We start from the raw sequence: 27,663 nt of genomic DNA on the forward strand, positions 1-27,663 counted from the left end.
ATCCTCTGTGATGTGAGCCAGGAACAAACCTGAGCACTGAGGGTCAAAGATCACAAGCAGTAATATTTATTATATTCATGTTTGACCAACATTTCATCCCTTTTGATGTAAAACTAAAAATATATGAGATCATAATTATTGTTTTTGAAACATTAAACACAAACTAACATGAAATAAAAACTATTGATGATTGATGATGATGAAGACACAAAAAATATTTATATGAAAGGAAAATGAAAAGAATAATGTTTTGTTTTATTTACTGGGTTTATGATTATCTGTGATGTAAAATGACTGGGTCATTGAGTCTGGTGTTCTGTTTGTTTTTCAGAGTTAGAGTCATGTATGCTCCTTCTAAAGGACTTAAACCAGCGTGTGTGTCTGACAGGAACCAAAAATCTGCTCTCTGTTTGATGTGATGTTGTGCTGTCAATCACTGACCCACCAAACGTCCCTCCTGTCCTTCAGCGGTCTGATATCAGATGTTATTTCCCCCCGGTGTCGGTTTTGGGATGAAACTTTTATCTTCAGTAGTCGTGTGCGTTTCCTGAGTGGATTAAAGCAGCAGACAGACTCGTCTGACATTTACGCTCCATCAGAGATATCAGTTCATCTCCCGATGAGTCCGCGCTGGAGGATTTTAGGTCTGAACGAGCGAACGCTGCTGCTGAGCTCTGAAATCAGATGAGACGAAGTAAAATGTCAAAAAACAGACAAACATCAGCTGATTGAAGCTGGTTCATCAAACCCAGCGACGTCCCGGCAGACTGAACCAGCAGCTCACTTCCTGTCCAGGTCCAGATGTTTCACACTCAAGTTTTTATCTTTTAAACATTTCAAGGTTCATCTTTGTTGTGTACAGTTACCATGGTTACCATGGGACGCTGATTATTAACAGATCTTCATCATGTCTCTGATATAAACAACTAATAATGAAAATCACTGAGAGTAACTGAACGTTATCTTTATTAACATTTATAATCCACTCGTCTTTCACATCTCGTCTTTTCTTTAGAAATCATTATAAAACTGTACAGTAACAAAACAAATAAAAACAGCCTGAATACATCGTTAAAGGTCAAATATTAAAAATTGTGTTCCTCTTCGTCAACAACTGAATGCAGGACAACGAAGATTTAAGGAAGGAGAAGAAAAAATGTTTTCATGCACTTTAAAAAGAGCCTGAGGAGGAGGAAGAGGAAGAGGAATAGGAGGAAGAGGAGGAGGAAGAGGAGGACAGACTCAAAAGCTAAAAAATGGAAAAAGAGAAATGTTCTAAAATAAAAAAAATTTCATCTGTTGACTTTGTTTGAATGAGGAAGAGGAGGAGGAGGAGCAAGCTCCTTCAGGAGATGTTGGAACTTTTCCTCGTATTGCTGCCGGGAGCCAACCGACAACCAGGAGTTAGAGCTCTGGTTTCCAACCTGGTTCCTTAAAGAACCTTCTATAGGAAGGAACTCACACTGACTGACTCCAGAGCTCCGGATCCTCCTGGGACAGACAGACATTTGTAATCTGAGAGAAAGTCTGAGTCAGTGTTGGTGTCAAAGGCAGCGAAATAATCCAGTATGACGAAGGCAGAGACTGAGGTTTGCAATCTTCCCTCCTTTTTATCACATAAACACAGCGTCTACTCCAAATATCTTCTCTTTGCATAACAGATATATTAGTTTACTTCAAGATCAGCACCATGAAAACAGACATGATAAATAGAAAAAAAACATCATAAATAAGGAAAATAATACTTATATATAATAAATATAAAGGCACTTCCAGAGCTTTCATCCTATTAGAGACCTGTTCTTCATTAATCTGATCCAGGACCAGCAGGGAGTTCCTCCAGACGTCTCCAGAGAGAACAAACATCAGATGAATCCACAAACGTTCGATTTTCCTTCAGAAACTCGTCACCAACGCGTCCTGTCTTTACTTCCTGTGTCCAGAGCTGTTGGATAAAGTGACGTATTATAAGAACTGGATACTGCAGCGTGTCCTCTGTTGGGATGTTTCACACATTAATCAGCCTCCGGTCAGTGAGCGTAATCTGGATGAGCCTCATGTTTTTACCTCCTGCTCCCTCCTTCAACTCCTATTTGAAATTATTTTCCCTCTTGTTTGACTTTTGTGTGAAAATAGTAAAAAAAACGTTAATCTTGTAGATGCTAACATGCTAACATCTACATAAAGGGCTATTTGAGAACCAGTATGACAACACAAACTATTGACCCTTCCTACGTTGTTTGGAAGCTGGTCAACTTTCTCATTTCCTGTCACGCCTCTGATTGGCTAACCCTGACCAATCCCACTCCTCATACGTAAACTCAACCAACCACCCAACAAAGGCTATGAGTACCAGCCAATCAGAGAGTAGGGCTTGTCATGACTTCACCATCCTGGGGCAAATAATTTGCTTCCTGTAGATATGCTATATGCTAAGATAATCTGTTATCTGTTGAAAACCACATTTAGATAGATAGCTAATGGTTGATGTAGATTCACTAGCTAATTAGCTAGCATATTGCTAACATTATCTAACTTAAGATGTGTCTATATATATATGTGTCTTTTATCTTATAACCATCTTCAAAATGTGGTTGTCTTTTCAGCATAGATTAGCTTAGCATATAGCATATCTTGCTCAGCTGTGATTGGAGAACAGAGGAGGAAGGGGTGGGGCTTATGAAGCCTATCTGGAGAACGAGACCCTGTAAATGCTCCTCAGATGTCTCCCCAGCTGATTCCTGTGACACTGAAGGAAACATGAAGGTTCTGCAGATGTAAGAACCGTCTTTTTTCTGTGGATTTATGGTTTATTGATCAGAGATAACGATATCCTCACAGCGATCCGTCCAAAAGTTGTTGTAGATATTTCACTGACGGACCAACATGGCTCCACACAGATGATACAGAGAGTAATCATCGCCACTGTGGACGTGCTGTCAGACTCTTTTATAGCGGCGGTCTGTGGTGGGTCAGGGGAGGGACCACAGGGGCGGGGCAGTATCCAGCTCTTTTAAGAAACCTCTCACACCTCCACTTCCTGTTGCCCTCCCTGCACGGCGGCGGCGGCCGTCGTCACGGCGATGTCAAAGCAGGTCTCCATCATGACGCGGGACTTGCAGAGGTTGACGCAGTACTCCAGCTCTGCCGTGGCCTGAGCCAGAGCCTCCAGATACTCCTGGGACTCCCGGTCCAGGTCTTGGTCCACGTCAACTGGAGGGAGGACAGAGACAGGAAGAGATGGGTTAGTGTTCAAAACATTAAAATATCCTGATAAACTGATTTATGATCAATATTGATCTTAAAGCTTCTCTATGACACATTAAACTGTAGCTAACAGCGCACCAGTGTCGTTCAATTAAACTGCAGTTCCGTCCTGTTGCATCATCCTGGGCGTAACTAACGTGCAATCATATTTAGAATTACTATCTGCAATGTTCCTATATTTTACTACTTTACAACCATTTATTAAGTATTGTCATAAAACCACTTTGACGTGGAAGCGATCTGATCTCTCTGTGTCTTCTTCTCTTTTAGGTTTGAGTGACTGAATGTAAGTTAATGTAAAGTCTGAACTGATGTGTGTGTTACTGTATGTGTGTGTGTGTGGACAGTATACGGTGACTGATGGTGCAGACGCTGATGGTGCAGGGCATGATGGGATACACTGATGAAGGCTGACCAGGACTCTGTATCTGATTTATGAGCTGAGACCAGGAGCCTCTCCACCTGATCCCCGTGTGGCTGAGAGGAAATAATGTCTTATTGATCTCGGGACTTGTTTGGGGCCTCTGCCGGCTCTTTCTTTGCTTTCTGCAGAGCTGAAGAATCTTTTGTTCGAGGTGACCTGAGAGTTTGTCCCGCTGACAGAAATAATAAAAAGATGTAAATATAATCCTCTCCCTGTGGGCTGTTTGTCTTTGCTCCAACACTCTCGTCTCCAAACAGCCCGGAGCACCACGAGCTGCCTCCTTTTGTTCAGAGGAGCCAGAAATAGAAGCATAATGGAGCGAGTTGAGCTGCAGAGGATGAGGGTTTAACCGGCGAGGCTTTGGGGCCGGCGGCGGCACTCAGCTGGAAACACACTCTGTTTGTCCACTCGCCGTGTTCGGGGTCAGGAGCTGCTCAGTGCACTCGTTTGCCTTTTGTGCTGCTGATGGAGGAGGCTGCTGCGGTCTCTGGTTCTCTGCAGAGGATCTGGATCCACACACTGAATTAGGATTGTTTGGAGCAGGTTGGAGCTACTCTGGGCTGACAATCAGTCCCTCCAGGGTTTCTCAGGGTATTTTTGGGATTGTTGTAGCCTAAATGTCTGATTTCACAGCAGCTCTTCTGAACAGTTGCGACACATGTCACAATGTTTTTAGGCTTTTTTAAAAAGAAATTTAAAGAAAGTCTAATAATAGACCTTTTTCACAGCAGCTATTTTGACATGAAATAGTCGGGTAAACGATGAGCAGAGCCTTTCCTGCTATTGAAGTTGCTAACGAGTTAATTTAATGTTAATCAATAAGTAATTTGGTAACAAACCAACAGTTTATTCAGATTATCTAAAACTCACTTATTTTGGCGGTAATCCCTCACCAAAAACAGATTTATTTATTCATTATTGATTAAAAACATTAAAAGCATTAATATTGTTGGTGAGTCCTTAAAATCTATGAAATCACTACACGTGAGCATCATATCTTCAATAATGTTATAATAATTATTATTATTAATAATCAATACATTTAATTAATTTAGCTGAAAATGTAATTAGTTAACGATCTGTCCAACCCTTGATTTAAATGAAAAAGAAGTGGAATATACTGGTTTTAAATTAGGAATCAGTGCACTTTGAATCCCATTTGAGTTGCTGTCTCCGCTCTGTGAGACGATCTCAGGATTATACTCACACTCTCCGCTCCATTTGCTCGGGTCCAGCATCAGCCGGCTCTTGGCCTCCTCCAGCTCCACCTTCAGCCTCTCGTGTTTGCTCTTCAGCTCTCTGATCTGCTGCTGCCTCTTCTCCAGCATCCTCAGCCGGGCATTAAAGTACAGCAGACCCTGAGGACCAAACAGTCAGTCAGTCAGTGAGTCCAGACCTGGAGCCTCTGAGGAGTGAGCGGTTTACACGGCCCAGGTGGAGGGTGGTGGAGGGGGATTAGTAGCAGTGGAATGATGGGCCGCTAACCTGCTCTGAGACTTCAATCTGTGTCCACTGCTGGATTTAATTAGGAGCCAGCCGGAGATAAAATTAGCATGGGCACTAATCTGCTGGCTGTAGACTTAATCTGCGGGACGAACAGCGAGCGGGGGATTAAGGACAGCTGAGGACGAACAGGTGACAGAGAGGTGGATCAGTGTCGCCTCTCAGCTTCACTTAATTACAGGTGTTTAGTGGAGGACGTCCCCACTGAATGGAAGCACCTTCTACTCTCATTTATCCATCAGGACTTTTTATTCATTCATTCTACTCAAACACATTTCATAAGGATAAACCACAGATATTCACTGAGCCCGCGTCACATGTTGTTTTACTGAAAGTTATTATTATTATTTGTTTCTTTTTTAGTGTTTGTTGTCCATCCAACACTTTGCTCAAATATCTCAACTGTCTGTCAGAAAGATTCTCATTTACAATAATCAGATTAACATTATATGATTTATTTTTACTTCATCAAAGATTTTATTTGATTTTATTTGATAAATTATTATGATATTTTTTATTTTAAGATTTTATTTTAAGATTTTAGTGGATTTAATATACGTTGATTTGTATTGAAATCAGCTGATGTAAAAAACGGAGGAGAGAGAGATGACAGACTTGTGCTGATTGGTGAAAGTATAACTCACCTTTTCCACGTCGTGGAAGGGCTGCTGAGAGGAGACAGAAACACAGAGAGGAAGATGAACTGCAGATCATCGTTCTTTAATTGAAAATAAATCAGATCTCCCTGCAGTGGTTCCTTCCCTCCACACACTAAAGGTTAATGACCCGTTAACACAGAGAGGCGACGGCCATAAAGAGCAACCAGCCGAGGCCAAACCTTCATCCATCACTGCCTCCTCCTTCAGCCATCACTCACATCTAAACTAATTAAGACTTAAGTATAATTGACTGAGTGATAAACTCAGTTACTAATAGCTCTAACCTCAGTCTGATGCTCCTTTATCATCCAGGTTCAGAATCAAACACAGTCACATTTTACAGGTGAACTGAAACGGACCTTTTACACTCCTCAAACTACTCATTCATTACATTTATCTGGAGTCCAGTGAATGTTTGCTGTCTTTCTCTGGACTCCTTTCTGTCTCTTTTTTATAATCACATTTTCAGCTTCATATCAGTTTCTCAGCTGTAAGTCAAAGCAGCTACAAACCTGCCAGGAAACAAAAATATTGCAGCTGCCTATAAAATGTACAAATCTTTATGCACACATATCATAACATATCATACAAAATAAAACTATATACAGTCTACATGTAAAGTGGTTTTAACTGAACTGCTTTTTGTGTCTTTTAATTAAAAGTCTATACATAAGTCTGTACTGTACTGACATTACTAATAATTCATATATATACACACACATTCTTATTTCAATTCTTCAAACAAGTTGATTATTCTAATATTTCCAATGTGATTGTTACACTTTTTTAGGTGTTTTCAAGTGTTCTTACAGGATAAGAAGGTGTTTTTTTGCTGTGTAATACAGATTTGTGAAAGTTTTAGAATAAAGACCTGAAATACCTGAGTTTGTGTTCAAGGCACAAAATATTCACTATCATTTTAAAAATATTTATTAAAAAAGTAATGTTTTATCTGAAACTTACATTAAAGCAGCAACACACTCATTTAAACCCGACAGGTCACAAAATTTAAAATAAGGTAATGAAACTGAAAGGTGCATGAAAGTACTGATATAGTACATTAAAACTGCAATCATAACTTTTTGTTGTATATTGCAAAAATATACAAGAATTTTGTGTTTGTCACAGAATCATTATCTGGAACTGCCTGCTGACAGCATATGGGAACTACTGGGTGACTTCTGTAGTTTTATATTCATTATTGTTCGTCCTCTGTCCTGATAATTCTGCAGTTTTTGTGTCTTGATGCTGGAAAATCCTTTTTAGGGGTAAAGTGCCTTACTGAAGGTAACAGCGATTTACTCTTTATATTCAAATCCATCGGCCTGTTAATTTGTAGATTCTTTAATTTATTCATGATCATTTCTGATTGACTGATTAGACATGGTTGCACCTTTTTTCAAAACTCAGAACATATAAACTGAATAGTTTTCAGAATCTATCCTCACAAATTCCTCCTTAAGCTCCACAGCCTATTAAATATCATTCTATGCAGATGATACACTCATTTATTTGGCAGATGTTCAGAATTCACTTGTGCGACTGTCAGTCAGAACTAACATGTTTCTCTCTGAGTTTCAATGTAAACAGCGTCACTTACTCAGACGATAATTAATTTTGAAGATTATATCAAATCATAGAAAAACTTTAGCCGAGCTTATAAATAACTAATTATAAAAAATAATATTTTATCCTCCATAAACTGTTCAGTGCTCCACTGATTCTCAGCAGTAGACGATTAGCTTTAACTCGACTGGTGAATATGTGTGAAATCTACAATTATGACTTATTTTGTGTTGCTGTTGAAAAATGTATGAAAAATTAATGATAAAAAATGCTTCCACTGAGTTTGCTAACATTACTGCGCCATAACAACTGAATTCATTCATAAGTGACTTACTCAACCTCTAACTGAACGTTTTGAAGCAGTTCAGGGTCTTGTTGTTTCAGAAAGTGATTTTTAGAAACAATGCAGTCATTAAACATCCTCCTGAACAGAAATCTGAGCAGATGGAGTCCGCCTCACCTCTGACCCCGTCATCACCTCCTTCCTCCTCTGCAGGCGCTCCACGTCGTCGATCTCGTACACCTTTATCTCGAAGGGCTCCTTCAGGGAGCCCCCCAGCGGTGGCAGGTCCACCCACTGACCCCCCACCTTCCTGCCCAGAGAGGAGGTGTCCGGGAGGGGAGCTGGGATCAGACGCCGCCGCTGGAAACCTGATGGAAGTCGAAGGAATTAAATGATAAAACAGATGTTTTGTCCAGGCGGATATTTTAATGAAGTTTTATTGAGTTCCTGATATCAGCAGATACACAGACAGCTCATTATTTTTAATTAGCCTCATCTTTTTACTCGGTTTAGCGCTACCAATACCTCCGTTCTGTGTCAACAACCATTTGCGCTGCTGATAAGCTTTAACACCTCCGCTGTCAACCTAAAGACCTCTATCTTATTTTTAATGACTTTGTACACATGGCTGTCAGATAGCTGCTGTACAAATTAATTTCATGATTAACTGCAAAGAGTGAAACCAGAAGCAACGGCACAAAGAAAAAGCTATTACTGATTATTAAAAACATTGTGGGTCGCTGGGAGAGGACTCAGAAATAGTGACAGATTGAGGAGGAGAGTGTGTGGGTGTGTATGCTTTGGAGTGGTGTGTAGTGGATGGGGAGGGAGGGTGTGTGGGTGATAATTGGAGTTGGATATGTACACCGGGAATTGTGGCGGCTTCATGAAATATTCATGAGGCAGAAACGAGCCAAGATCCACAGACTGATGGCAGGCAGATCACACAAGTGCTGATTCCATATGCATCAGGCTGCCTGACCTGTGTGTCGCTGCCGCCAACAAGCTGCATGAATCACAATCAGCTGCTGTGAGGCTGAATAAACTACAACATCGTCCCAGATAACGTGCACGCATGTAGATTTTACGATAATGCCGGGCAGAGAGATAAATTCATGCAGTGAAGTATGAGGGAGGAGAGCAGCCTTTGATAGATACTCCCAGCAATAATACCTGTTCTCCTCAGTGCGCTCAGCATTCATGAAAATATTATATAGAACAGCACAAATTGTGATGGATGGGAGCACATTTTGGAAAAAGTCATAAATATGTTAATTTCTGGATGTAGCTTCCAGACGAGTTTTATGGTTCTTTCACTTTCTGGATCAATACATTGAGAAAAAGCTGTTGAATGTCAAATCTGAGTATTAAACTTTGAGGATATAAAAGCTCATTTCAATAATAATTGGATAAGAAGAACAAATGCCACAGCCTTGCTTTTTGAGTATTCACTTTTACATTCCTCTACATTAGCTGCTCACAGACTTTTAATGCCAGCAAGTTATAATCTATCTAAAGAAAAACAAATGATGCTAATGTGCTCAGCAAGTCCACACATAGAATTTGCTACTATAGCTATGTCAGATACTACTGACTAGATTTATCTAAAGCAGTGGTTCTCAAACCTTTTTCCATCGGTGTCCGTTCTATTAACCAGAACACTTAAATCAGGCGGCAGGATGAAGTGACTGAGGCAGTTTTTTCATAAAATAATATGTATTGATTTAACAGTGCAATAGTTTCAGAAAGGCTAAATAACAACAACTTAAGGCTACTGTTTCAAAATGAAATAATTCCTTATTAATCAGAGTACCCACTGGCAGAGCGCTGAATATGTCTTGAATTTATGAACTAAATCAGCAGAAAAGGAAGGTTACAGATGACCTTCACTTCCCTGTCGTTTCTCTTCCGTCTGTAGATTATTACAATGGAACAGTTAGTGAAAGTTTTGTTTATAACCACGAAAAGCAGATGAGCAGCTAGAGATCTCCTCCTCTATTGTACTATGGATAGCGCGGCCAGATCATTTTGTTGTTTTAGCCTTTTTTATAGACAGAAAGCTTAAAATGAGGGTGCAACAAATAAAACAGAGTGCTAAACCCCCTTTAGCCAACCCAGGAATAAACATCCGTAGTCACACCGGATTCTGCTCTCATCTTATTTTTAAAACTTTTGGGAATAAAATGTAGATTTATCTTCACTCTCTTTTCCCTGTCTGCTGAGACAAAAATAATCTGTGCCACCTTTTTCTATCTTTTGCGAAGTGGACTCACCATTTCCTCTCTTCTTGGGCGATTTAGAAACTCTGCTTCTATTGGACGAGGACACTCCACTCTCGCTCATGGAGTCGTGAGCTGATGAAGTGCTGCCAGTGGTCTCGCTGTCTCGGATCATGCTCTCATAGCCGCTGCTCCCCCCACTGTGGTAAAACAAGGCGGTGCGACCCATGGCGGGGGGCAGCTCCCCACTGAGAATGCTGCTGTTGTCACTGCCATGCCCACTGCTGTAACGCTGCGGCCTTCGAGGCGCAGTGATCTTGCTGTAAGGTGACGGTAGTGGCGTGTTGATTGGTGATTCGCTGACACTACTCATCCCACTGTCAGTGCCATCATTTCCTGTTGCTCCGGGCCCCCTGCTGAGCTGCTTCCTTGGGCTCCCGGTGGCTAGCTCACTAACACGGCTGTTAGCCGCCCTGCTGATGGCCTGCTTTGTGCCCATGATGGTGCCTCTTCCCATCTTGGCTCCCGTCCCTGACCGAGCTGGGGACTTACTAGTTGGAGGTAGGCTGGTGTTGCGACCAACTACATTATCAAGAGGTTTAGAGGAGGTGCTCAGGCTCTTGGAACTACTGGTAGACAGGGTCCGAACCTTTGATCCAACAGAGACTGCTGCTCGCGAGCTGCTGTTGCCTTTGACCTGCCCCAGTTTGCTTGTAATTGCAAAGACACCAGGAGAAACTTGGGAAGAAGCAGCAGCAGATGTGGAGGCTGATGCTGGAAGCCCCAGTCTTGGCACTGATCTGTTGGACCTGCCGTTGCCTCCTAAAGTAGCACCACTGTTCTCCCTGAACAGCTCATGCCTGGACCCAGCTAAAGTTTGACTGTCGCATCTTTCCAGAGACATCAGACTGCCGTAGTACCTGGAGGACTCTGCTTTGGCCCCACGAGTCTTCAGGCTAGAAGATGTCCTGGCAGAGCAATGTTCAGGTTTTACACTTGATGTCCTGTGGCTGAAAGAATCTGCCCGCAGCCTGTTGAATTCTTCCTCTGAGGTCGATGTTTTAGGAAATGAGGACTTTCCAATGTCACTGCTTGTTTTTAAGGCACTTGGAGATAGTGCAGTCCTTGTCTTTTGTTCTTGGCTTGGTTGTCTGACAGGTGGAGCAGGAGTAGAGATGTTTCCAGATCCAGACTTGAATATGACGGTGCTCTTCTGCTCATTTGACTTTTTTCCCAAGGATGAAAACCTCAGGGTACCCATTACTGAAGTGCCCTCATGACCCCATTTTGATTCACAACTCTGAGGAATGGAAACAGTTCCTAGAGTCGTTGCACCTCGAGTGAGTCGTGGCACCTTGATGAGAGTGTCTCCTCTCCTGCTGCTGGACCTCTCACAACCATCCACAACCCTCTGAGCTGAAGATGACCCTTGTGCCTTTGGGGGTTGAGGTACACTGTTACTGTTTACTCCGGCCCTTTTAGAGGAAACACTACTCATGCCACTTCTTGGTGGCTTACCTGCAGACAGAAACTCAACCTCTCTGGGATCACAGTCACTACTTCCCTGAAGCAAAAAGTCATCATGTCTGCCTTCCTGTCTGCTGCAGCTCACAGTTGCAGATGAGGTAGGCTTGGTTTTTCTGGGAAGACTGGAATGGGTGGTGTGATGGGGGTTCTGGGCTGAAGTGTTTAGAGTATTGGCTCTCATTTTGAGAGAGCCTTTGAGAGAGGCTTTGGTTGAGTCAGGGGAGGGAGGACACTTGGTAAAGGAAGGTTTGTTTGGAGTAGCGTGGTTACTGTCCAGCTCTGAGAAACAGCCACTGTCATTCAGGGAGCTCTTGATGCCATGCTGCAAAAATGGCTGTTTAAGAAATATACTTGCCGAGGTCAGTGTGGATGCACTCTCTGTTGACATGTTTTTGTCCCTCAAGTAAAGGCTTCTTATTGAATGAATGCTTTCACTTTCAGATGATTCAGCACTCACTTCACTGGGCCAAGAGCCAACAGCTGATTGCTTGTGGCCATGTTGGGAAACTAGCATTTCCTGGCACGCGGTGCCAACCTCAGCCCTGGGTCCCACAGCTCCTCGCTGAGATGTGTAAGCATCATACTCGTCGTTAATACTGCTGATAATGCTTACAGGGCGGGAGCCAGAGGCTACTGCCTGCAGAGAGCAGTCACTGTTGAAGCTGAGTAGGTTGGAGGGGTGGCCATTGTCGGGGATGAGGGCATGAGGAAGTTCCTCTACAACTGTAAACACCAGCTCATCCTCCCCGTTGAGCTCCACAGGCTGCTGCAGTGTAACCGTCGTCCTCAGGAAATCCCTGTCGAGGCATCTTCCTAACAGAGTTGCCCGAAGATCGTTCACCTCCATAGAGCTTCTGCTTGTATGAGGGACCCTTTCCGGGTTAGGGGACCCCACTGGTTGGTCTTGCCTCAGTGCTTGTTGACTCATACCCACAGGGGGAGTCCTGCCGACAACCTCCCCAGGCTGAGATGCAGCCCTGAATGTCCTGGGTAAGGATGGTGAGGCCGACGGCTTAGGTACACCTCCTTTGAGGTAGACCTTCTCTCGCACAACAGGTTCTAAGTCCTGGGGAAAAAATCCACTGGACTTCACCACACATGGCTGAAAGGGGGCTGATAGTTTCTCCCCATCTGCACTAGTTCGTTTGGAACTGTCCATGAGGCCACCGACTGAAGGGAATTTGGATTGTTCCTGATCTGGTTTATTTGTGCTTGTTGTTGGTGTGCTTTCTAAGAACCTGTGGGAGGAGTTCTTATCAGATTTGGGTGGAGAAGTTGCCTCTGTGGGTTTAGCGGCTCCAGTCTGAGTCCTGAGCGCTGCTGCTTGTGGTGCTTTGCCCTCTGTGCCGAACACAGCCGGGCCCTCGCTGCCATCGATGCAGTCAAGTCTCTCCTGCAGCTCTGCAAATGTGTTACACTTGAAGTGATCCCCATCAGACCTGGGTGCATCTTTGACTCGCTTTTTATTCAGGGAGGGGATGATAGGAACAAAGGACGGTGGTCCCTCGTTGTCGCTTAATTCTCGGTCTGAGATGGCCGTTCCTCCAGGCCCGACGTAGATGACGGTGTCGCAGGAGTGTTCACTGCTGGAGGAATAGTCAGGGTCGCTGGAGAGCAGCAGTGGCGTGTCTGGGTCAAGGGCCATGGTCCGTATGTGGAAAGGTCGCAGATGAGGAGGTCGATGGGACGGGCCTTCCTCACAGGAACTCTCCCCTCCGGATGAGCTGGAGGCATACTGCAGAGAGAGAAATACCAGTATTAACATACTAAAAGAGACCTAAACTACACAGCGATCAACCTGAAGGCAAATCCAATTCTGGAGCGTCCTCTGTCGATACAGTGCAAGGTTAAAAGTGCACACTGTGGACTAGATTCACATTAATGTCAATGAGATGTAGAAAGTGTTTCCATATGGCTTTTTCAATCTATATAACACAAATACAGCCTCTAATTAGAGTGAAAGCCTTCTCATCTCACCGCAGAGACTACAGTCCCCCTAGGGGACAGTAATATTGATTATCTGTCATACCATTGTAGAAAGACTCACTGAATTATGACAGTATGACTCTGACTCGATCACACAGATTTACATTATGGATTTGAAGGTTTTTACTGTCACCAGCCTCAGGAAATTAGCTCCAACTCATTCAGAGACCAAAACCTTTGTATCCCCCAAATAATAATCTGAACATTTTGAAGAAACCTCTTAAATCGTTTTATTATCTTTAAATTTAAAGTAACTTCAATGTCAGAAATGTCATCCATAGTTTCTGTATATTTGATATTAAAGGCCAGTGCACCATTTTCTTTTTTCACTCTATTCACATTTCCCTGTTATTTATCTTTATAGTGGTATCGAAGCAGGGAGGACATCAGTCGTATAACTCCAGAGATTTTGTAACAAAACTGTAACAACTAAACTAAATAAAATAAACCAACGTTTGTAAAGTGCCACTGTGCCTTTCACTTGGACATATTTTAGGGTTTTCTTTCCACAAAGTTAAAAAAAGTTCCATGTTTTATCCTTCATTCAAAATCCTTAATGATGGGTTATGGCAGGTCTTCTGGATGGGGACCCGTGGCTTACAGCAGCAAACAAGCTGCTGTTTTATGTGGTTTTTATGTTGTTGTTTTTGTCTCAAATAGAAGAAAGGTTGGTTTTATTTCAGAAGCTGTTAGACTTGTAAAACAGCCAAAGTACAAGAAATGATCAGTTGTGATAAATTACACTTTTTGGTGGTGCTGGATATTGTTATACCCACTATGACTGAGTACAAGATGATGTCTCTGAAGAAGGTCCAGTGAATCCCGGCTGATCCACCCACCGTCTGGCTGCAGTTTCACTCCAGCAAGGAAAAAACAGACTGAAATATTCATTTGTTCTTGCTTCTTAAATAACTTTATGTAACATTTGTATTGTATTTATATACTTACTATTTAATTATTGTGTCATTGGTTGTTGTCTATTGGTTGTTGTCTGGTGATGTTGGTTATTTATATACTGCTGTACAACTAATTGCCCTTTGGGGATAATGAAGCTAACCATGAACTCTTCAGTAGTTCAACTCTAATATTCTCAGATTTTTAGTTTATGTGTTTAAATGAACTGATGTGAATTTGTGTTTGCAGAGCTGCTTGCCTCAAATTCCCCCTGAGGAACGAATAAAGTATAAAGAATTGAAGAAAGACTGACTCGTGGGATTTCTGAAAACAGTATTGATTATTTAGTATTTACATTTCTGATCAATCCCTTGTATATATACATATATAGATCTTTTTTTAATTAATTAATTTTCTTGAAATTGTGTGAATGAAGCTGAAAAGGAAGTGTAACAAATAAAAATCACCCAGTTTAATAGTGTTAGGACTACATTTTCACAAAAATATATTGGGACAAATCCACACAGACAATAAAAGTGTCCTATTATCTTTTGCGTTCATAATGGAATTCACTGGCAAATAAATCACCAACCTGTTTGGTTTTCTCGATAAATAAATATCAGCATATCAATAATCGGTCAGTGGAACCTCGACAGCAGTGAGCCGGAGGAATAAAACCTCAAGTACCTTGGACTTCTTCTTCCTCATGCGGTGGATGCGGGAGGCAAGCTGCACCGTGGTCAGCGTCTCCATGTAGTTTGTCGGGGAGTCGGAGATGTGGGCGATCATGGTGGTTTGACAGTTGATGTTTCCCAGGGATTCACTGAGCAGCATGGTGAGCTTACTGTCCCTGAATAATACATCAAGAAACCCCTCGTTAGCCAAAAAGAAGGCCTGAGAAGCCCCACAGGATCCCAGGAACCATTCATTACCCCACAGAAACAGTTGTGCACAAAAAGGAATAGAAATGATCTCTCATCTCACATTAATGAAGCCCACTTTGAACTACACACCACATGTGATCTGCAGTGAGAAATCCTGCCTTTGAAAAGATCTGATCACATACTGAATCTGCATACTGCAATCTTAGCATCTTTATTCACTACTTTGGGGTTTTCTTTGACTCTTTTGGATCAACCAAACAATTTCCACAATAAGTTTCTATTCAAATTATGCACATTTGTGAAATTCGGGAAAATGTATTGTCAATCAGTGTTTACAACCTTTATATGAAAACAATTAAAATTATGTAAATAGATATCATTAATTGAAGACAAATGAAGACAACCCTAACCATTTTTGGTGTTTTTATCCTTTTCAAGCCTTTTGCATTAAGCTAGCTTCACATAGAGACACAGTTGTTTAGGAGAACCTCACCAGCATGGCCATATGCAGGGTTTGAGATATACCAAGGTCCAAAAACTGAACTTCTTTTGTCTACCAATCAGAAAGACTATCAAGGTCCGGACCCTGACGACCTCGGTACATGCTCTCCAGAGGTGGTGGTACTCAATTACAAGTGAGGGTAGTGAGTGGACAAAAATCAGAAATTCTGGCACCATTTTCTGTGGTAACCTGTCCATGGAGGTCTGTTACTGTGTGCTCAGACAGAGAGGCGAATTTTAGAGGTAGTGCGATTGAAATACAAAGTCATACAATTAATGTGAAAATGTTTCAACTCCCAAAAAAATGTCTTTGTGATTTCAAAATCTGTTTAAAAAATGATCACGTTTGTGTGTTCCTCTTATTCACAAGTTAATGAAGAAAAAGAAGAAAACAAAACCCAATCTTATTTTATCCACCTCAGACTTTCTGGCACAAACAGTAAATGAGCATAAAATCAGATGGAAACAAATCGAATGAAACAACAACACCCTAAAAACAGCTTAAAACCCATAAGGAGACATAAGTGAGGCACTGAGCCAGACAAAATGTCAAAATACAATCCTGAAAGAAGACAGAGCTGCAGAAAGCAATTAAACTGCATAACAAACACCCCGAGGACTGAACACGTCCATCAGCATTACACATACAGTGATTTATTCATCAGTCTAATCAACCATTCAACCGACTGAAAACCCATTAAAACAGAATGACTTCACTCCCCTCTGTCCTCACTGGGATCTCTGGTCCATCTGTTGTTTGGTCACTGTGACCTCTGACCCCTGATGGGTTCATTAAAATGCCCAGAGTGTGAGTCCCTACCTGTAGGGAACGTGCTTGGCTCCGTTGGCGAGGGCGAGGATGACGTTTCCCAGCGCGGACAGAGACAGACACTGACCTCCGCCTCCCTCTCTGGTCCTGCTGATGTCTGTCTCACAGCTTCCCAGATCCAGGAGGTGGAGACGGCTCCGACCAGACACTGAGAGACACAATACAGCCTGATTAACTGCTCGTCAACGATTGGTTGCTTAAATCACTGCTCAATTCATTGATTTGGTTATTGACAGAATCTTACAAACAGTGAATGAATATTCTCTGCTGTTGTTTTACATTTCACTTAAAAAATAAAAAATGTCTATGGACCCTGGTCTGTATGGGCACTGGAGCGGAGACTTCAGTGATTCTGCTCGGTGGATTTCTGTGAGTAAACATCGTCCCTGCAGGAGTAAATAACTAATTACAGTTCTGGTATCAGAGGGGATGAGGTCTACAGAGGGAGGCAGCAGAGACCAGAACCAGAGTACAGATTAAAACAACACACCTCATCAATGATTACATCAGTTTACAGACCAGAGCTCAGAGGTTACAGGTTTCATAAGTCCCATATCACGCCCCAAGTCATGCGCCAGCCTAGTACCGAGTCAGTTTACAAGTTTGATGTCCCAAATCAAGGCAGGCAAGTCCCAAGTCAAGACCAACAAAGTCCCAAGTTGAGTCCTCAATCAAGGTAGGCCGGGCCACAAGTCGGGTCCAGACTAAAGTGCACATTAAGGTACTACATTTTCTTGTAAAGCTCAAAGTCAACTCCATGTCCCAAATCAAGTCCTGACTCAGTTTAGAGGTCAAGGCCAGCAAGTCTGAAGTAAAGTCCCAAATCAAGATTAGCAAGTTCCAAGTCAAGACCAGCCAGTCCCAAGTAAAGCTCCAAGTCATGACGGGAAAGTCAGAAGTCTCCAAGCAAGGTAGGAAAGACCACAAGTCAAGTCCAGAGGTGCCACATTAAGGTAGACCAAGCTTCAAATCAAGAACAACATTTGTTTAGCTGCACAATCTGTGGTTGGATATCAAGTTTTTAAAAAGGCTGAAGTCACTGGTCCATCCAAGTCTTCAAATTCTCCTTAATATCAATATCCAAACCCATAAATATATTTTTGCATTAGATGTTTAAAATATCTTATTTGAATAAGATTCAGATTATTTTCTCTGACTCAGACTTCAGATCACGATGTCTCTGTGCTCATTTTAACTGCCTGTTCATTTCATTAAGTCAGAGAAATGATGGTGTGAATGATCAACCGCCCGCATCAGCAAGATTTAGAAACTGCTGAGAGCGGCTGAGTGTACAGTTTTATATCCGGCGGTCTATAAACACTGCAGGACACAGGGGATTCAGGCCTCATTAGCCATGCAGATATATTCCAGCCGTGGACGGAGACACAGAGAAACACTAATAACTGTGTAAATGTCTGTGCTGTGACAGGTAGATGTGGGCAGAGGTGGCGTTAGCGTAGCCTTTCTGGTTGTTAATGTTGCTGTTGAGCAAGTCTGCACCTCCAAATGAAGCTAATTAGCGGCTACGTGTTTGTAAACGAGCTGCAGAGGGAAAAAGAGACTAACGGCTGATGTGATTTCTAACATAAAACTTTGGTACTCAACATTTCCAGGTTCTCAATGGGGCTGGAAAATAGACTAATACCCATGATCCTCGGCTGCTGGTGCTATCAGACGTGTGAATCAGAGCGGCAGTGAATCCATCCAAAACTGACCCACAATAAAGGCATCAGTTTTCTCCACAGTGGGATCTTTAGCTTCAGCTCGCCGTTGGTGTGAAGCTCTGAGATTGGATGTTTGTTGGTGAAATCCACCTTGGGAGTCGTAGTCGACTTCTGTCCTTCAGTTTTTATGTTCATTGATCTTTTATATTTGATTATAACAACTCTACTTACAGACAAACACACACCGACCTGCTGCCTTATTGCTCTTATCCAGCCTCTCCTGGTAGAGGTGCAGGGTGAACAGGAAGTGCGAGTTCCTCCGAGCCTCCTGGTCGCTTGGCGCCCGGCTGCTCCTCCGAGCTGCCAGGGCGGCGTCCAGGATAAACGCTGCTCGCTCTGCGTTGGTCGCCCGCAGCTCCGTCTGGTTCTGCAGCTGATGGAGGGAGAGATAATGTGACATGGCAAAGGTAGAAGGAACCCAGAGGGAACGGAGGATAATGAATCATATTAAAATAAAAATGGTGCTGTGGACGAGGGTGAAAGGTAGACATATTTTAGTCTGTAGACTGGAGGTTTGCAAAGTCCCCCGCCTCAGAAACAACCCCCATAATTCATGGGCTGTAAACAAGAAGTGCTGCCATCAAGTCAATACAGGTGAGTCCAAAGTAAAGTTTATTAAAGTTATGAAGACGTCTCTTCTAGAATGAAAAACGACGTGACTGAGATAAACCGAGAGAATGGTAGCGGCTGAAATGAGACAGAATGAGGTTTGATAGAGAGAAAAAAAAAGTCTGTATGAAGGAGAAAAATGTGGAGACAGAAAAAGAAAATTAAAGTGAGAGGAGATAAAAAAACGTGGCAGACAGAAAGAGCCCGAGGGAGATAAAAGCGACTGAATAAGAATAAAAGGAAAGAGGTCAGAACTAATTGGACAGTTGTGGGCAGAGATGAAGTCCCTGGGGTGAAGAGGAGGTCAGAGAGGAGGAGAGGAAGGGAGGACACAGTGAAGGGAAGGAGGCGAGGACATAAAGAGGCTCAATGAACATTATCATGAATCTGGTTTCTGGATCATGGGAGTTGTTGTCTTCACCACCATTGCCGTCATTTTATTTTGAAAATCTAATCACTGTTCTGCTACTTCCTCCTCCATTGATGAGGTGGAGGGAGGAAATATGGGGAGGAGGTGAAAGAATGAATGGATGAGGTTTTCTCTACCTGGGATCCACAGAGGGGATCTTCCTGCAGTGACACCGCGGGCCCCAGGGCCTCCTGGTGGCCCCCAGCTGAGGAGGACGAGGGTTCAGCCAGGAGGTCGGTGAGCGTCTCCTCCCGACCGGAGATCTCTACAGCGGACACTTGGACAGAGAAACGAGCTCCACTCTTCTCCCTCCGCTCCTCGATCACCTTGAACAGCCAGGAGACGGCTGTGGGAGCCACGCCCAGACTCTGGGTGGAGCAGTCCCGACCAATCATGGTGTATGTCTTACCTGTGTAGAGCGGAGCCAACACAACAGTCATGTGACCTGTTCAAAAAGTGTGTGTGTGTGTGTGTGTGTGTGTGTGTGTGTGTAGTTACCCAAGTTAGCGTGTCCGAAGCAGAAGATGCAGCCGTCCGCTCCGCTAACCACCGACTGGATGACCTCGGCCACCGTCCCCGAACACACCTCAGCCTATCAGGATCAAGTTCCAGTTAGTATCGTCCAATCATGTTAGAGACCCAGAGAGGTTGAATACAGACTGTTTATTATATACAGTAAATAATAAAATGATAGTTAACGTTACATAAACATAAAATTCTTCAAATTATTTTAAATTAGATTAACATAATCTAATATATTTCAGTGCACATTGTTACTTTTGGATATACATTTTAGAGTCACATGTTATGATCCAGTACTTTAAAATGCTCGACTCAGGCAAGAAAAAAGGGCGCTGGTGCAAGTTGTGAAGCATTTATGATGAAACAGCTTCAGGGTTAGGGATAGCATCAGAGGGCACTTCTGCAGCACTAGCTAACTAATGAATTATGTAAAGTGGCTAGCTAGTTAGGTAGCATTTTGCTAACACTAGCTAACTTAAGATGTGACTATATATTTATCTCTTTTATCTTTGAATCATCTTCAAAATGTGGTTGTCTTTTCAACAAAGATTAGCTTAGCATATAGCATATCTAAGCACAGGAAAGGAGGAAGTTGACCGAGGCTTGCTCAACTGTGATTGGAGCACAGACCAAAAAGGGGCAGGGGCTTACAATTATGATGTAGTTGGTCCGTAATGAGAGGATATAATAGAGTAGGAATACAAATTTATATTCAGAATGAGAAGACACAAACTCACAGAATAATTCTAACTGATGTGATCATTTATCACATCCAGCCTGAACTCTGCAGGCGTCGGCGAATTTTTTCTGTTTTTAAAAATAATTCAAATGTTTGCATCTTTAATCTGCTTCCTCCTGACGTTAACACAGTCTAATCTATATCAAATCAATCTGACAACATGTCTTCTTCGTTCAAAAGTGAAGCAGACCCGGTCCCATCGCACCTGTGAAGCATCCTGGGAGAAGACAGCGTCGAACATGAAGGTCTTTGGAGCAGAGGTCGAGGAGCGCCTCGGGGCGGCGGCGGAGAGTCCGCTGGCGGACGTCTCGCAGAGAGTCAGCTGCTTCTTCCTGCTGTCCACTTTGAGCAGGGACATGGACTCTGAGGACTTGCTGCTGTGCACCGAACAGATCCGGACCATCACTCGGACCTGGACACGGACAGGAAGACACGGACAGGAAGACACCGTCTTTAATATCTCGGGACAAAAAAAAATAATTCAAAATGGAAACAAAAAGAAAACCTGCTTCTGGTCGAAGAGGAACTACAAAACAAAAGTACCTTCTAAGAACCGGTTCACTTTTCCACGAGCTAGAGAGCCACGGCATTACATCACTGTACGTCTCCGATGTTAGCAATTGTTACTGAGGCTATGCTAGCTGGCTAACAAGCTAGCATAGCTGTTGGTCAGCTCTAATGTAAAATTAAAGTTACGAACAAAAGACTGATGTGAGAACTTAGTAGCTATGCTAGTTTGAATAGTTTTAGCTAGCTGATTAGGCCCTCAACAAAAAGAACTTTATCAATGTACAAAAACACAACTTTATTATCACGGTACAGAAACACCACAACAGCTCTCTGCTTTGTTTCATGAGGACTTCCGCTGCTGTATCTGACCTCAGATCAGCCTCCCTTGCTGTGTTGTGACTCTCTGATGGGTTTTTATTGGTCTGTCACAGAGCTGCTGAGTCGGCGCTTCGTGGCGGCGAGGAGGTCAAGTTTAAAGCCAATAACAATCTGAGACGCAGCAGTTTTTAAATGATGTGTCGCTGTGAGTCAGCGGAGCGAATCATCACCTCCTCAGTGGCTGCAGCTGCAGACAGGAAGCAGCTGATCTCCAGTCAGTAAAATACACGGTGAACTTTAAATCCAGAAATGGTCTTTAATATATGACCCAGAGCTCGTGAACAAGAAACAGTACAGAATCGGAACTGTTACACCAAAGGAAGGCCTGTGTTTTAGTTTAGTTTTAGTTCATTAAAGAAAGAAAGAACAAAAAAATTGATTTTGTTTCAGTCAATTCGAACACAACAGTGTAGAGTATCGTAGTACACAGTGTGGCTTTTGTGTGCTTTGTGGAGATAAATCACCAGAGGAAGCTGTTTGTACGAGTGACCCTTCAGCTGACAGCGTCACAACGAGCAGCTATATGATCTGATCTCAGAGCAGCAGAAACCTCTGAGATATCTGAGCTGCACCAGGAGCAGATCAGTCTCATTAAAATGCTCTTTCATTTATTTCTGCCGCTCAGGAACCAGAGGTCCGATTATTAGTTGGGGGACATCTAAACGTTGACTCCTGGAGATGCTGGTTGGATCAGAGATGAAGAAGAATCAGGCTGATCAGATCCTGAAGATCTTTTCATGAAGACTTTGAAGCTGAATGATGAAGTTATTAGCAGCTGCAGATGGCAGCAGGAGGGAGGTGAGGGAAAATGTTTCATCTTAAAGACCTGCGACTGACTTCTGTTACAGTTACAGGATGAAGAGTCCAGAAAGTCCAGAGAAGATATGACATTATTGGGAATAACAGTCCAATAATAGAAAGTAAAGACAGTTTGAGAGAAACCTGGTTCCAGACCTCTGCACCACCGTTATCTTCCTGCAGCCTTAGACATGTTGAATATCTGTGATGGAACCAGCAGCCATAAAGAACATGTAGATCTTTGGTTTCGATAAGGGCTCAGATTACAGAGTTAATATATATAAAATAAAACTTTGAAATCTGGTTGTACATAAGGAGAAACTTTTCTTCTTTCCTCATATGTCAAACAGTCACACACTACAGTATTATTATTATATTATAAGGTTTTTCTTACATTTGCTGCCATCTTTCTCCATTTGGAGCCAGAGTCTGTGCAGTAGTGATCGGGGTTGGAAAACGATCTTGATGAGCCGGTCTGGAGGTTAAATATGGATCAGTAAACCCTCACATTACCAGATAAACTGTCCTGAACACGCCCTGCTGCAAGTAAATCAGCACTGAGGCGAAGGAGGGAAGATCTTGGACATCTTGCCTCCCTACTGATGTATCAGACCGGATTCATGAGATTCCAGCAGCCTGAGAGCCAGCTGATCTACATCTACTGCACGGCATTCTGGGTAACAACACAACAGCTCACCTTCCCCATCCCTGGCGCGTCCTTGACCTTTGACCCGGCCCGGAGGAGGCATGGTGGGACTGCGGGTGGGGAGAGCTGCAGGGCGCCACTGAAGCCACCAGTGTAGACCAGGGGCCCTGGGGCCTCACTGGGTGGAGAGGCGGGGCCCGGCTGGGACTTCTTCCTGCGGGACAGACTGAGCTTCTGAGCCGCCCTGAAGATAAAAGACAAAGAGTCAGTCAGAGAGTTCAGAACCAACAAGTTTCTGATCGTTTAACCTCCATGTCTTATTACTATCGTTATTATATAATACTGATTCTCCTGTTTAAAGTTAGACAAGAGAAACTCATCACAGTGAATTTAGGAATTAGTTAAACCAAAACAGAGTTGGAGATTGTTGAAAGAATAACAAAGACGGTTCTGATGAGTTTTAAGATCTGTGAGGTAAAATCAGTGTTTTTATCTATGGTGGATTTTCAGTCATCTCAACAGTTTCCTCTTCAGCCTCCACCTGCCATCAGATTGGATGTTTGTTAGTGAAATGCACCATGGGAGTCGTAGTTATATCTAACTCAAAATGTGTGTTCATGTTCACAACCCTCTCGTATCTTTGACTTCTCACTGAAGAAGCAGATATTTTCTAACACATCTTCATCCAAAGTGTAGAAGAGAGAGAACTGTGAACATCTGAAAGACTTCCTCCTGTTCCTGACACTGCATTGCCGATGGTTTATCCTGAAAGAACTGGGGCTGAGCCGAGGCTCTGATCAGGTTCAGAACACACACAGGAGGAAGAGGAGGATGATGATGAGAAGCAGTGTTGGATCAATGGGGAGTTGAGGAGGCTCAAACTCAGATCTGACATCATTAGAAGAAGATGTGATCTCCTCCTCCTTCTCCTCCTCCTCCTCACTGGGTCCAATCAGAGCTCAGAAGCTGTAATTACAGAGAGAGCCTCTGGGAATACACTGAGTGTGAGTGTGTGTACATTTATCACACACTAACTGAGGAAACAAACCGCAGCGCTGCAAGGTGAACGTGTGCTGACATTTACACTTCATTAATGGCAACCTGGAGAGTTGATTTAAGCTCCTGTTTCCCTCCTCTTCTACTGTGGTGCTCACTGTATATTGTTCACACAGCTCTCGAGGTGGTCAGCTTCAATGCTAACCTTATAGTCACCAAGTGCGGAGCAAGTGTGGGTGAAATCTTTAAGGCTTTTAAAGCAACTTCAACTTTGTGTCATTTCACACAAGCAAAAGTTCTGTTTCTGTTTTCTGCCATCTGTCACAGGATTATGGATTCACATGTAGCAGGTCTGTTGTAGGTTCATTGTACAGTTTAGCGTGAGGATCTGATCCACTTTGACAAGAACCACATTGTTATGACAACTGAGAGAGTCAGAACATCTCCAAACCTGGCAGCTCTTGTGGGGGGTTCCCGGTCTGCAAGAGGTCAGTACCTATCTAAAGTGGTCCAAGGAAGGAACCAGAACCAGAAACAGGGTCATGGGGGACCCGAGCTCATTGATGCAGGTGGGGAAGTGAAGGCCTGGCCCGTGTTGGTCCGATTCCAACAGACGAGCTTACTGTATCTCCAAACCTGCTTGAAACAGTTATTGCTGGTTCTGATAGAAAGGTGTCAGAACACAGTGCAGAGCAGTCTGTTGGTCTGGGACCAGTCAGGGAGTCCAGTGCTCACATTGCCAATGGCTTCACGTGTAGACACAGCGTGTAGCTCCTTCAAATTTCCTACATTGTTGTTTGAATCTGTTTTTGGCTTTTTTGTTGAAACTCTGACAGAATAATCTACAGTCATCAGAAAAAGGAAGTGTGGGGTTTGAATTCCTTGATAATGTGAAATATCCATAAAGTGCCACTTTATCAGTTTAACTCAATAACAGAAAAGGACTTCTTTAAGGGAAAAGGTAGGAAACCAGTACAAGCAGCCATCAGTGAATGCAGTATTGTGCAACAGCAGCACAAACTGCTGTACATCTTCCAAAATGATCAGCTGAAAACAAACTTTAACACCTTCATAAAGAAAGATTTACTGTTGGATTAAACTTCATCAGCTCAGTGGTTAGTGAGTATATAAATACTGTATATATAGTGTGTGATGGCTGTTTTCATTTATCTTCTACTGTACATCCAAGTTGAAACATTCAGTCATTAAGAAAAAGCATAAACTGAGCTGAAAAGAGCAGAAAGTGATTTATTATTATAATGTGTTATTAGAGGGCAGGTTAACTGGTTTCAACGATGCAGCAGGAGACCTCCTTCTTCCTGTGAGGGTCTCAAAGGGTTAATAATGTGACTGTAATATATCCGACAGCCTCCAACAGAAACAGCCCTCAGAGACCAATGAAAAGGGAAGTGACTTGTTTTTAAGAGCGATTCAAGTTTAAGATGACAGAATGTTATTTTATAACCTGACATTAAAGCTAACGCTGCCTCTGATCCGTGAATGAACTCACTTTATGGTTAAATCTTTATCTTTTACTCTCCACAGTATTTCTGTTCCTCTGAACCCACAAACCCTTAAATCTCAAGTTTGTTTGAAACCTTTAAAAGAAATAAAGATTCCTCATATAACGGTGTTTAGTATCTCTTAAAAAGACAAGAAATAGTTCAAATGAGATGAGATTTGTGGTGCGATACTCACAGTTCCTTCCAATCCATTATCTGCTCAAAGTTCTTCTCCTTGAAGAACAACCAGGTCCAAACTCGTCCTCATTCACCATCGTAAAACAACCAGATTTAATCCAACAAGAACGGAGAATCACAACTCTACAGGAAGGAAACCTGATGAATACCATCGAGGCTGAGCGGCAACAGCGATGAAAGTTGTGTTGGATTGTGCAACATGGCAGCATGTGGAGCCAGAGCTGGATTGGTGAATGAACGTTTTCAGGATAAAACAAGAAGCATTATCCAGTAAAAAGAAACTCAGACAGCTTCACAAAGGTTCAAGGAGCATTTTAGGAGGTTTAGACCAGTTGTTCAATCCAAAATCTGAAACAATGTGTTATAGCAATCTGATGGAGAATTAGTTGTTCCAGGACAGATTGTCGTATTTCTGTCTTTTCAAATAACTTTTTTTAGTATTATTTATTAATCTTGATGCATCTTTGTGTTCTCACCAAAAATCTACGTCTTCAACAACAAACATCCAGTAGGATAATATCTTTAATCTGTCCATGCATCCAGTGAGGAAGTCTAAATGATTACAGTCGTTCTCACCAAAGAATTTCTTTAAAATATTCCAACAGGTTTCAGTTTCACAAACGTCAGAGGGTATCGATTCACTAAACTGACTGATAAACTGACCTCGATCTATCAATTACTTCATCTGTAAAGTGACGTCTTGGTTATTCGAGTCTTTGTCACCAAATTACTCAGGAAATCTGGGAGTATGGCAATACTTAACTTTGTTCAGCAATCCAAACTACTCGTAGCACTTAAACTTTTATGTATCGGTAAGCAGATTCTGCAGCTGTATCCTTATTTCAGTTTCTTTCTCACCAAAAAGAGAATTAAGAGTTTTCCAAAATTTAAAACCATCCAACGGTCCAAATGTATCCTTAAAATGTCTCTAAACTGTACTATTTTCCTCATCAAAGACCTATGAGCATATGGGAGTTTTGCTCATTTCATCAATCAAATCTATTTGTAGGTCTGCCAACAAACGTCCTACAGTATCGATTTATCTGTAAAAAGATTAGTGAACTCTACATCCGTCCACCAGTTACCTCTGAAATCCACAGTAAAGTTCTGTTGTGACTGAAGTCATTCCTGATCAAAGCCTTCAGGAAATTCCTCCAAGACATCATTTGGTTGTCAATTAAAACTATTCGTATAAAGCTTATTTTCAGAATTTGGGAGTTTTCCAAAATTTTTCTCAGTCCGTCAATCAAAAACACATCCTACAGCCCAAATCTGCCTTTAAAATATCTCCGTCCTCCCATCAGTGACTTCTTTGATCATCTGTAAAGTCTCTGACCAGAGTTCTTCCCACCAAACCTCTCAGGGAATTTGTTGCTAATATTCCAACAGGTTTCAGTCCATTCGTCAATCGAAACAACGTCCGTCTCGCTTCATTCTTCACACATCAGTAAACTCTTCATCCGTCTGTCCATCTGCGTCCTCGTGTTTCATCTCTGACAGGAGGTCTGCTGGATCGGAGTCGGTCCGAGTGGCTGGAAGTTTTCAGGGGAAACGAGTGGAGTTCCTGTTGAAACATCATCCACAAAGAACGGAGAGAAGTCCTGCAGAGGATTGTGGACGTTTAGTTCAGTTTGTATCCGACTGCATCCTCGAGCCAAACGCTGCACCAGATCTCCACCGGAAAACCCCAAATTTAGATCCCTCCATCCGTTCTTGCTCCGGTTTTCTTTCTATTCTTCACTTTTGTCTACCTCTTTTTCTTCCGCTCAGTCCTTTATTCCTTATTCCCCTTGCTGTCTTCCTTTCATTTGACCTCTTTCCCTCCCTTCCACCTCTTTTTTCTACCTTTACTTTAATTTTTTCTTCTATCTTAACCTCTTTCCTCTTCCTTTATCCCTTTTCCTCTCACTTCACCTCATCTTGCCTCTATCCTCTATTTGTCCTCCTTTTGTCCATTCTACCTCTCTTCTTCCTTTCTGATTTTCTCCTCCTCCTTCCTCCTCTCCCTCTCTTCTCTCCTGTAGCTCCTCAGTCTGTTCCTGCAGTATCGCAATGCTTTCCCTCCCCACCCCTTCCTCCTCCTCCTCCTC

The 27,663-nt window shown here is 42.6% G+C and overlaps 1 protein-coding gene across 1 annotated transcript in view; it reads right to left on the reverse strand.

Moving 5' to 3' along the window:
• Nucleotides 1-1,810: 1,810 nt before the first annotated feature.
• The window catches only part of kif26aa (kinesin family member 26Aa), a 35,201-nt gene continuing 9,348 nt past the window's right edge, over nt 1,811-27,663 (reverse strand). The window contains exons 3-15 of the mRNA XM_035678389.1: nt 22,929-23,121; nt 20,751-20,957; nt 19,783-19,876; nt 19,422-19,693; nt 18,438-18,639; nt 16,534-16,690; nt 15,016-15,178; nt 9,976-13,183; nt 7,898-8,070; nt 6,138-6,152; nt 5,839-5,862; nt 4,899-5,049; nt 1,811-3,213 (exon numbers count right to left, since the gene is read on the reverse strand). Of these exons, the coding sequence (XP_035534282.1) occupies nt 3,026-3,213; nt 4,899-5,049; nt 5,839-5,862; nt 6,138-6,152; nt 7,898-8,070; nt 9,976-13,183; nt 15,016-15,178; nt 16,534-16,690; nt 18,438-18,639; nt 19,422-19,693; nt 19,783-19,876; nt 20,751-20,957; nt 22,929-23,121 (5,047 nt within the window). The 3' untranslated portion in view covers nt 1,811-3,025. The remainder of the gene's footprint in view (nt 3,214-4,898; nt 5,050-5,838; nt 5,863-6,137; nt 6,153-7,897; nt 8,071-9,975; nt 13,184-15,015; nt 15,179-16,533; nt 16,691-18,437; nt 18,640-19,421; nt 19,694-19,782; nt 19,877-20,750; nt 20,958-22,928; nt 23,122-27,663) is intronic.

This window comes from Morone saxatilis, unplaced genomic scaffold, assembly GCF_004916995.1.
Source record: "Morone saxatilis isolate NCDOM2014 unplaced genomic scaffold, NCSU_SB_2.0 Contig7, whole genome shotgun sequence".
Lineage (NCBI taxonomy): Eukaryota > Metazoa > Chordata > Actinopteri > Moronidae > Morone > Morone saxatilis.